Source organism: Pistacia vera, unplaced genomic scaffold (assembly GCF_008641045.1).
Source record: "Pistacia vera cultivar Batoury unplaced genomic scaffold, PisVer_v2 Contig616, whole genome shotgun sequence".
NCBI classification, from domain to species: Eukaryota; Viridiplantae; Streptophyta; class Magnoliopsida; order Sapindales; family Anacardiaceae; genus Pistacia; species Pistacia vera.
Window position 1 is genome coordinate 1 of NW_022196464.1, and position 12,609 is coordinate 12,609.

Below are 12,609 nucleotides of genomic sequence, written 5' to 3' on the forward strand. Positions count from 1 at the left end.
AAGAAGAAGAGAAGAAGATGCAGAGGTAAAGATGCGTTAATGGCAGGAGGAAGAAGAAGGTTTTTGGTCGGGTTTGTGGAAATATAGTATAATTTTGAAAAGATTACATTAATCCTAATTAAGCACTAATTACCCTTAATCAATAATATGGCTATTTAGTTAACATTTTAAAACTTGATAGCCTTTTAATTAAATGTAAACTTCAAATGTCTTTTTAATAAACTCCCCCGGGTTTTTGATGTCTTTAGGGTTGGAATAATAGCATGTGTACTAACCAAAACAATACTAACCTAAGTACTAACTAACGTGGCAAACCTCTCTTATTGTCACGTCAGTTCTCCCAAAAACTAAAAAAAAAAAAAAATTCAAAATTTCAATTGTTAGTACTTGAATTAGTACAATTTGGTTAGTGCACATAGCATTACTCTTTTGGTTACATGTGACTTAATGTAATTGGAGTTTGATATTTGTTAATATTAATGACACATATTACTACTAAAAAGAAAACTCAAGAGTCAAATTTAAGAACATCTAGGGTGTGTTTGGTTCGGGGAATATTTTATTGTTGAAAATGAAGGATTACCAGTGAAATGGATTACCTTGAAGATTACGAATGAATATTATATCAATATGTTTTGTTAGCTTAGTGGGTATATATAATTAAGATGTTTGGTTGGGAAGAATAAAATATTATCGACATAAGCTTTTACTGAATTACCCTTCCTTTTTAATATCATTATAATAATAATAATAATAATAATATTATTATTATTATTATTAAATAAATTCTTTTAACCCCCTATATTTGAGAATTTAGCTAAAACATCCAACAACAAAGTTTAAATTTTAACAAAATACCCCCAGTCACCCAAGACCACCCCCGACCATCCGCCACTACCGTCTGCTGCTGGCGGCAATCACCTGAATGGCGTACAACTGGTAAGATTTGACTGATCGTGTGTCGTTTTGGCTGTTTTCGACCATATCAAAGGCTGAAAACAGCTAGATCACCGTGGATTTGGCTGTTTCCAACTAGATTAAGGCCAAAAACAGCCAGATCGTCATGGATCTAGCTGAAAACGGCCAAAAGCACGACAATCTAGCCATTGTCGGCCTTCAATATGGTCGATGGCCGACGATGGTGGCTAGCAGCCGACGATGGTGGCTAGCAGCCGACAGTGGTCTTTGGTGGATGCGGATATTTTGTTAACTTTTAAACTTTTTGTGGCTAAGGTGTTTTAGCTAAAGTATCAAATATAAGGGGTTTGGGTAATTATTATTTGGTAGACATTTGAAGGTAATTCAGTTTGAATGGCCTTTATTTAAGGGCAAATTTGGTAAAAAAAAAAAAAAAGATAACCCCGATAAAAAAAGATTAACACCCCTAGACTAGGTAATCTAATAACCCCTAAAATCATCAACGGTATTCACTATTGGGAATAAAACATTCTCGTAATCTTATATTACTGTCAAATCAAACAAAGGAATGTTTGGAATCAAAGATAAACAAGAGTTATCTGCCCACAACCATAATGCTATCCACGTCTATAGGACGTTTTACACACTAAAAGACACAATTAACGTTTTACACACCAAAAGACACAAACATATTGCGCTTTAATGTGATATATTATATGTTGCCTTTGATATGGAATCTGCCTTATTACTGAACCATTTATCTGAATAAGTTAATAATAATTGAGGTTATGGTCTTGTGCTGCCGAACTATTGAAAATGTGATATGATATCATTCCACCATGACATCGTTCGTCGCCTATTGTCGCATTATGTTATTTGGTTTGGAAACTAGACAAACATGACTTTAATTTGATATATTTTATACTGAATTTGGATAATTGTAAACCCTTCACATTCTTATCGAAAAGATATGCTATCAAATAGTGGGATCCCAAAAGTCTACTTAAAACTTTGTTAATTCAAATAAGAAGATCTATGGATTCATGTTTGTCCCTTCATATTCACATAAATACAAATGTTTCACATTCTCATTAAATATCTATCTATATTTATTTGATATGATAGCATTCCACCATGACATTATCAGTCGCCTATTGCTACATTATGTTATTTAGTTTCAACAATACAGCTGGTCTGAACAATTCAATAAGCGAATCTCTTCACAATGTTAATATCAAAATCAATTAATTTTTTTTGTTGTTGTTGTTTATAGGGAAAAAAATCTTGTGTTGGAATGGAATCAAACCAAGGATGTTTCTATCATCAAAATACACAAACATTTTGTTTTTCTCTGTTTCTTAGTTTTCCCTACATAGTCAGTAGTAAATTAGTCATAACTTGCTCAATAAAAGTCTAAGTGATGAACAGATTGAAGTATTAAAAACTAGACAGACAAGACTTTAATTTGATATATTATAACCTCCTTTTATATGGAATTGGCCTTGATGTCGAACCATTTATCCGAATAAATTAATAATAGTTGAGGTTATGGTCTTGTTTTACAAATGACTAAAGAATCACTATAGGCTAATATTCATTTATCTTGGAATTTTTAATGCATAAATAATCTAGACACATCCATAAATAAGTGTACCATCCCATCAACTTCGCACTACAAACCCTTGAAATTATCAAATTAAAATTTGTGATTAAAATTAAGTGATTGTAGATTAAATAAGAAAGAACTCAACTAATTAATGAACTTGCAAGGAAAATGGCCGCATTTGATTAGTGACTTAAAAACAGTTTTCAAAAACAAGGATAAAATCCAAATATATGAGTTGTATTCTTAATAATTTTAATTTTTGAAAATGCCCTTGATATAATATTTAAAAACTGTTTTCAAACACTAAAAATATAAGCACAACATACTTGGAGAGTTTGAGAGTGATGAAAATAAAGTCAAAGAGATGAGAGAACAACGGCTATGTAGAATGAGAAATCAGAGTTTTAATTGATTAGAAGAACATAAAAAGTAGTTATATATTAATAGATTTTATAGAAAAGGAAATAAAGATTTTTGCCACTGAATACAAATAGGATACAACTTCATAGAATACTAAGAAAACGATGTTTTATTATTTTCTAAAATTGAACTAAAACAGTTTTCAAAATTTTCAATCAAACGCTTTTCTAGCGTCCATTTAAATTATATATCAAATGGGGCCAAAGTTTTTAGATCTTAAGCAAAATAATGAACATGTCTACGAACCTTTTTTAAAAATAGTTAATAATTTTTGTAAATAATATTATAGCTCTATCTAAAATAGAGGATGGGGGCAAAAAAACCTCTAAAACACCTTCATAGAGTAAAGCAAAGCCATATCTAGCCGTGAGACTGCCCAAGGAGCATCAACAGGCCGGATCTAGACCTCCAACATCGTTGAAAAGCTAAATTAGGAACACTACAGCTCCAACAAGTATTACCCCCAATTTCACCCATTGCCTTGAACAAGATCCAAGAACTGAAACTGCATAACATTAATGACATCTGGCAAGATAACCTTTTCCGACTAAAAGAGTTAAAAAAAAAAAAAAGAGCAAATTGGGTGCAAGTGCAAGCCACTCCACTAAATTTCCATTAGAAATGCATAGGAAAGCAGAAAGTCCCTTATCTCACAAGATTATTTAATAAGATGTAAAAAGTATCATCATCCTAACTACCCAAATCCTCACATTCCCAATTTCGTTACCTTTTGTCAACAGGAAGTCAGCTTTACAGGTTGAACCTCCCTTAGAAAAACTACTTCAATCTTTCACCTTCTGCAATTCACCCAACCATTAATATGCGTTTTCCCATGAAGCCTAAACCTCACCACCATATGGCTAAGGCAAATAAATATTTGCTTCAATTAGGAGACAACAACCCACTACCTTTTTTTTCATTTTTTACATAAGACATCTCATCAAAGTTTAAGATGTCATCAAGAAGAAGGATAGAGAACTCACTCCTTGATTCCTTCTGTAGTTTTTGAGTCATGGAGTAGCCCATTCAAAGTAATGGCAGCGGGCACCTCTTGTGACAGTCCAGTTCCCGCAACCAAAGAAGACGCTGCCTTGCTTCGGTCCAGGTTTCCAAACCATCCCCTTGCTGCTCTTCACCCCACAGAAACAATAAGGGTGATACTGAAATTGGAGAACATGCAGGTCCTTTGGTTTATGTACTTGATGAGGGGAAAACGGCATGCGTTCAGGGAATTGAGTACATGCCAGTGAAGCATCAGTTGCCTGCCACATCAAGGAGTTTGTAATGGAGAATTTGAAACCCCTGTGCATGAGGAGTGCAAGTAAGCGAGCAGTGTTTTTAGCATCATCCAGGCCGCAGTGAGCACGGCCTTGCCATGGTAGGCCGGCCATCTCAACTGCCTCCTTTAAATTACATCTAACACCACCAAAAACCTCGCGAAATGGAACTTTTAAGTTGATCCATCTGAAAAAAAAAAAGCAAAACTATATTACAATTTTATTCCACTACAAATCATTAATAATCTACGATTTCTTATCTAATCATATTAAAAGAAAACTATTCATAGAATAAAAAAAAATTACAAACGATTTCTTATCTAAATCATTTACCTGTTAAAATAAGGAGGCTTTCGAATCTTCTTGAATCGGCACTCAGATTCCAACATTACACGGCAATCCCAGTTTGACCATGTCACCACAGCAAAGTTGGTGTTCTTTATGCCCTTATTTTCAAGCCATTTGTCATGCCTAAGTAGAGCCTCGCTTAAAGTAACACCTCTGTCAACCTGGAAGTATATAATACATTCAAATTAAAGTTGAAGGTTCACAAGGAAAAATAAATGGATGATAAAAGAAATGGAATTGCGAAACCACAAGGAGCACAAATACAGAAAGAAGTACAAGCATATAAAAAGTAGAAACTCATTTAGCACCATTCTTGCCTTATATGCTATTTTAAGTCCCATGTTTAATTAGTTTGAAGAAACCTTTTAGGACTACAATCCAAGTCCACCCAGCTTTTCCTGTTTTCTTCTCAAATTCTAAAATAGCATGACTTCTCTTTTTGTTGAAATGTACACAACAGTAAATTACCTTTAACTTTTTCCTATATCACAACAGTAATTATCACCAATTTTTATTCACTTTACCAAGAACCAAACAAGAATCATAGTGACATGAGTGATGATAGATTCCACTATGATAAATTGTATTACGTAATCTAGGAAAAAGTTAATTACAAAAGTTAACAATGTTCTCAAAGAAAGAAAAGGTTAAAATGGAGAACCCATATGAACTTTATCAATGGCACTTTTAGATAATCAAAAGGAAGAAAATATGGTCACCCATTTTCTTTTTCCTAGATCATAAAGCACAGTCTATACAGATTTTTATCAATCAGATAAAGCAAATCCTCCCATACCATTCCAATTTTAGTCTTATTTATTTTAGTCTTTCAGTTTTAAATTGTTTTGTAAGTTCACTGAAGAGATCATATTTGCCCACAAATTTCTGTTTCAATTAGTTTTAGAGGAGTATCCTTTAAATTAAATTCCTGGACACCAAGGATATGAACCATAATAATATGTTTCCCACGCATCCTATTTGTGTCTTTAGTCTCATCTCCCTCTCTTCTATAGGCAAGGAATAAGAACAACAATCACCGAGACCTTGAGCACTGTAATGCTCTTCTATCAAGATGAGGAAGAACTTGAGTTCTGAAATGAAGCTGAGGTGGGGGTAACTGAGATACTAGAATCAATAATATTCATGGTGGTTGTAGAATTAGGTGTCAGAACAAATTGGTGATGGGCTTAAAGTCAAAAGATTAAGACCTAAAATATAAAATGATTAAAAGAATATATGTAATCTGTAAAAAATTACAACAATAACCCTATACGGTTAAATTTAAATAAATCAATTTAATAGAAGAGATCTAAAACTAATTTTTAAAACACGACAGCCAACAAATATTTAAACCAAACAGTAGCAAACAATTAAGATTTTGCTAATGATGATCAAATATTTTGCTAACAAGAAATTTTTTGTCCAACACCTCAGTCTAGCAAACAACTAAGTTTTGCTTACCCTCTCTTTTATTGTGCCCTATCTTTACTACACAAACTGCTATGCCCCTGATAATTTGCTTCAACCTGATTATTCAACTCTATTACTTCTCACAATTACCTAAAATAAAATGTTGTAATAAATTGAATTAACATTTCATTACATTCAGTTTTATTATCCCGTCAGTAAATTCAAGCTCATTCATTTGCTAATAGCCTTGACTTCCTTCCATGATTAACATTTTCATTATATAGTAGTACTGTAACTTTTATAATTAAGGGTGCTAAGCTATTAGGGTTCTCCTACTACAACTTGGGACAACTTCATCCATCTAGGCCACATACCATCAAGGAAGTTCATTTTGTATATAAATTTGTATCAATCCATCCATTAAGATATATTCATCTATTATTAAGAAGGGCATTTCCTAGAAAGAATTACATAGTAACCTTGATAGATAACAAGAACAGTTTTATTAGCACATATACCTAATTTTTACTATACAAAATAGGGAAAAAACAACCCCACCAAATACCCGAAGAAAAATAACATCACAATGAAGACACCATATGCAAAGAAAGGAGGGGATGGTAAAATTTAAGTCTCTTGAATTGGGACCTGTCTTCTGAGAAGAAATTTGAATTGAGCTTATGTTAATCCAAATCAAATTCCTTGATACCCCACAATTGAAAAGAAATTTCCGCATATTGCGGGACCAAGAGTGACTTACTGAAGACATTGCTAATATTTGAAAACCAATCATCATTAATTTGACACACTGACTAATAACAAAAGGAGTAACTTGAACCAAGGCAGAGGATAGTTCATCAAATTAAATTCTTTCTCATGAAGATCTTTTATTCAATTATTTCACCCCAGCATGGTTTTTTAGGTGAAAAAAAAAGGAGTTCACCCCATTAATAACCACTCCAACTAACCTGCATATCAGGTTTCCTTACTGCTGATAAGCATAAGAGGAAATCTGAACTAACCTGAATTTGCTGGATACCAGTCAGATCCTTGCAGAAATCACTCAAAAGCTGATTGCAAGTAGGTCGCACATATGTTTGGAAACATGCTTCCAGCTGGCCAGTCACACTACTCACAATCACAGATGGAAACTCAATAATCTCCTGGGGATGGGGATTTTTTTCCTTGTCACAAGTAGCCTCAAAGTCTATGACCACAAAATACTGAAAATCTTGAAACTGGAAATCATAGGGGTAAGCTGGAGTGAAAGTATTGTACGGTGCACATTGAAACCGATTCTCCACAGGAAGGGGGTAAAATTGGCTCTCAAAAGCATTCATTTGGCATTGATGCACCTTTTGAGAGTCCGGATAGAAGGTGGACCATGAGCCAAAATCATGTTGGTAGGTGGGGTTGTTATAAAATTCATTAGAATATTCCAGAAACTCAGTGCTTAATTGGCGAACTGATTCTCCAACATCCCCACCTTGATAAGCACTGATGTCATCTTTAAACTCGGGAAATCCTTCAACAGAATTCCCATTATTATACTGCAGATTGCAAGGAATTCCCTTGCTCTGGAGGCCTTTTAAGGACGCCTCAATCCTTTGCATAGCTTCTGCAACAAAAAACACACAACAAATACTTCATCATAATATAGAACTAAAAATTTTGATCATCAGAATCCATAATTAATCTTCTAGCACAATCAAAGTACAAAATAGCTACCAAACGTAGACAAGCAAAACAAAGCCAAAAGAATAAAGGATTTTCATTAATTAAAATATACATTAAATTCCCATAAAAATGATAAAAAAACGATATTACTGAAAAAGGAGGATCTACTAATAAAGAGAACCAACATCATAAAAAGCTCAATAACATTAGAAATGATTCAAAATTGAGCAAGTACACAATTAGTTATGTACATGAATAAAAGAAAAAAAATGTTAACGCATATCTAGTGACTATATGCTACATCCCATTTTAAATTTGGTAGTGCAATGCTGACCAAAACCATAATAGCTATCGCCAGCATTTGGTGACACTCAAAAGGGTCTTTGCCCCACTGCTATATGCCCAAAGCATATTTTTCCTAAGAAACTAAAAGGTATATCCTCTCATATCAAATTCCCAGAATGGAGTTTTGGTTTTAGGCCATATTTGAATCAGTAAGCAAACCAGATGAACTGATAAGTAATTAATCATACACAAAATACAGATGAAGACTTAAATCTGATTACTAATTTATCCATATGACTATACAGTAAACACATTCTCCATCTCCTTGGTTTCATTTCTCTCTCCAAATTCTTTAAGATTTTACCAACAACTAAGAAATTTTCTTTGTTTTAATGCAGCTGATAATTATTATAAGGTATTTTAAATTGTTTGCATATTTGGTTTTTTTTTTTTTTTTTTTTTTTTTTTAAGTTTTGTCCACCAAGAATTTGAGAGTGTGGCAACAAAGAAGATTCTGGTTTCAACATTGGTGTTGACCTTGCATAAAGGTAGGGAAGGAGATGGAAAAAATGAGGTTGAAAGTGCCACTCCACCACAATACAATGAAAAAGAAAGTATATTAGAGATAACAGAAACTGAGTTAACCACCTCCATCATAAATCAACTCTGAGAATCTATGAAAAACGACCTAGTAACTAATTGGGTATTCATGACATAAAAACATCAGTGGACTAATGTTCCAAGAAAAAATAACTTATGGCAACCAAATACACTAGGAATCTCAGCAGCTTCAATTTCATTGAACTAAAAATTAATTGAGTGCTACAATAAAATTTTGACACCCCACCACTGGGTAATTTTTATCTACATCAGAGCTTGTAGTTATGGTTTTAGATCCTCTTAATATATGCCACCGAGGATACTATATCTATCAGCCATTAAGAGTCAGTTGATGTATGTCCTGAAAAGAAATGTCAGAACAAAACACAGTAACTCCATGATGATTAATTAGAATTTTATGTTCTCTGTTGAATTCCATTCAAGGTCTCACTACTTCTTTTCCCAACCCGATGGTTATACTTACCACAAGAATGGGATATGCTCTTTAGGCACAGATTTACCTTAATTGTGCTTGCCATATTCCAAAATGAAATCAGTTTAGTATGCAGAAATAAGCACCAGAGTCTGCGAAATTCATGCAAACTACGCACAGAGATAACTAATAAAGCCCTAAAATAATAACCAAAGATCAAAAAGTTAAAGACAAGCAGCTGGCAGTGACATTCTAAAGTTCACCGCACATATTATAGCTACCAAACACATGGGTACAATCCACCATAGGATTTCACTCATTTCACAGCATACTGTAGAAGGTTATAATTAAATGACTAAAAATTTGAGGCAGAAGTCAACCTAGGCATATAAAGGCCATAATTCATCAGCCAAGCCTATATTTCAAGGACCAAAATCTTATCCCATCTGAAAGCTCTTGCCAAAAGTAAATCAAAACGAAAAATTTACAGTCTAAATTGTTCAACAAAAATTTTCAGGAATAGAAAAATAAAAATAAGCGCTATCTTTTTAACCCCTTAAAACTGTTGAACCACACTATTGTTACCTTAGAACCAATATGACTACCAATTGACATGAACTACGACGTAATTATACACTTCTCATAAAAATAATCTAATTATTCACTACATAGATATGACATATAAATCTAAAAAGATCAATGCAATTTTTCACTACATAACCATCACATTTACAAACCTCACAAATGTGCATGAATCTGAAATATTTACTAAAAGAAGCAAGATCAAACATGTTAAAGCTGCCCAAGCTCAATAAAAGTTTAAATTGGACCTGATATCTACGCTTAAAGAAGTTTGTGCAAAATGAGGCTTGACAGCTCCCTAACTAAATATTTACTGAAACATCAAACTAAGGGCAAACAATGTCCAATTAGTCAAAATAAATATTAATGCATTTCTAAGAACCTAAAGGTAGTACAATACCTAATAAGAGTAAGAACCTTGAACACTACCATGTTTAGGGTAATGTAGGGGCTTAGTTGATTCCTACCAGTATACAATTTACGTAAACTAATTGAATCTAAAACAAATTAAAAAAAAAAAAAAAAAAATTGTTTTTGTGTTTTCGATAAGATACGAGCTGAATTATATTCAAAATTTCTAAATTGTATTATTGGTTTTGGTGATAATATTTTATAATCGCAAAAGAAGTGCCTTTAAGCTTGTGTGAAAGCTCTAATTATATGAAAAGATGAAGAACTGTATTTCAAATTCACTTTTGTTTCTAGTCAGAATTAAATCATAAAGGTTTCTCTTTCGTTTCTTTCACTCTCTTTAGTTCCTCTCTCTTTTTTTTCTACACACTAATTTGGGTATTATCTATCCACTCTCTCCCTAGGGTTCACTTTTTATCCCAAAACCCATTTACAAGCTCTTGACGTCAAAAACCTGTTCCTTCAAGCAACATGTTTGGTATGAACTTAAGGATCAACGGGAAGAACTTGTTTCATCTCAAAACCATGGCAACTAAGATTGGTGCACATTGGATACTTCTTTAAGCAAGATAACTCACTATCATTGAAATTAATGGCAATGTAGGAAATGAGTAGGACTCAAAAACCATGGTTGAAAGATAAATTAATGCAAATGCAATATTGGGCAATCATTAGCTACACTACCAGAAAAATATCTGTTTTGATGAAGTTACAGATACTATTACTCCGTTGTATATTGAGAATACTTATATCCATTTGACATACACGGATAGACCAAAAAAGAAGGGATATGCATTACAGATATCTGGTAGAGCTTTTATAAAGAATAATCCATTTTATTGGTTTAACATATGATCAACCAAGGATTAACTATATCTGATAAAGCTATTGCAGAGACCCATTAATTACGCTCAAGCACATACTTCGAAGTTATTAAAAAAAAGGTATCATTTGCACCAGAGAAGCCACATAAATGGATTCAAGAAAAAAACACGTGGTAGATGATAAGGGAAATTCTTATTATGGATCTTTAATTCATCATTTCAAAATTCCATACCACCATTATAATATCTTGAATTGTGTTAAAAAACAGATGGATAATTCTTTGGAACATTTGACTTCTTCTATAAGATTGTTGTGCAAAAGTTTGAAGTAACCACAGAGAAGTCTTGTATCTATTGCTATATCTCTTAAAACGGTGACATTTCTCAACCTAGGAAAAATTATGCAATCTATTTTATTGACATGTAAACAAAGCATTCATCTAGCCAAATTGGATGGAATTTCAAAAGAAGAAAGATAAGAAAGAAAAGGAGAGTTAAAGGTTTCTAAGATTCTATTTTCTTCATTGAAGTATGTCTAAGTTTTATTTTTTTAACTATTTTGGGCAGGAAGTTCAGAAAATAATATATTTCAAGGACTTGGTCCACTTCTTGAAAGTGTCCGACGAAATTTTATGTAAATTCAGCCCTTACAAATGTTTTTCCAACATATTTATACTAAAAATAAGCCTCTAAAAGGGATCAAATTATAAAAACACCTTATGCTCCCACTAAAATAAAAATATTCAAACACATTTGAATCCCAGTAACAACTCTACTAGCCTTGAACTAATCAGTTCACCCCTATTTCAACCTAATTAACTGACAACAATAACACAACACATAAAAAAATCCCCTTTTTTTCCAGTAACACAAGATTAAACCTAAAATAATAGTAACTCATAAAACATTACAATCACACCCCACAGAAACGAAAACCCCCAATTTTTTTCCACTAAAAAAACACACAAAAATCCGAAAAATCATCATCACTCAATATAACTGAACCAGAACTGAAGAGATCACAAAAGCACAAAAAAAAATTAAAAAAATGAAAAAAAAAAAAAAAAAACACAGACCTTTATGCTCAAGGGCCATCATGATCTTGTGTATAATTGAGATCCACCGGCAGGTACATCAGATCTTCCTCTTTGTACCTAACCTGTGAGGAAGAACACAAATAATATAAATTTATTTATTTATTTAAACAGAAAAGGGAAAATTTACAGAAATTTAAAAAGAAGAAAAAAAATTAAAACCTAGAGAGAGAGTTGAGAGAGAAACCTGGTATGATTTCGAGAGAGATAAAAGAGTAGGTTACGCAAATAAGGAGAGTATTTTTTATTATTATATTTATTAATTTTATGTTTTTGCTAAAATACCAAAAAGAGCTTACTGGCCAGTTGCTTCAAAGAAGGAAACTAAAGGTAACCGTCACTTTATCCGGATAAAACTTTTTTTTTTTTTTTTTAATTAGGATATTCGGATAAACATACGCATGCCTCAACTAATTTACCAAGACCTTAAAATTAATAACCCAAGTAAATCAAACTTAACATTTTTTGAGTAATACATCCAAGAGTCATAATTGACCGTTGGGCTATCTAATGGTGCTTGATTAAACATTTTTCATTTTTTTAATTTTTCAATATTATTATATCATATTTAAAATAAATAATATTATATAATATTTTGGGATATGACTTACCATTTGTAGTATTATTCTTTTAAACCAAACTATTTATAGAAGGTCATATAAAGATTAATATAATAAATTTTACTAATCTGATTTGTATTAATCACCCAATTCTCATTAAACTT

General features: G+C 32.5%; 1 protein-coding gene across 2 annotated transcripts; it reads right to left on the bottom strand.

Moving 5' to 3' along the window:
* Nucleotides 1-3,425: 3,425 nt before the first annotated feature.
* On the bottom strand, nt 3,426-12,184 carry LOC116110848. 2 transcript variants are annotated; one of them, XM_031397060.1, is made up of 5 exons: nt 12,073-12,184; nt 11,868-11,950; nt 7,002-7,597; nt 4,555-4,730; nt 3,426-4,408 (listed from the first exon to the last, which is right to left on the bottom strand). In XM_031397060.1, the coding sequence occupies exons 2-5, from the start codon at nt 11,887-11,889 to the stop codon at nt 3,955-3,957; spliced, it is 1,248 nt and encodes a 415-aa protein (XP_031252920.1). In that variant the 5' UTR covers nt 11,890-11,950; nt 12,073-12,184; the 3' UTR covers nt 3,426-3,954. The 2 variants fall into 2 exon arrangements, with proteins under 2 accessions (XP_031252920.1, XP_031252921.1); XM_031397061.1 differs by having other exon boundaries at nt 12,048-12,086.
* Nucleotides 12,185-12,609: the final 425 nt, after the last annotated feature.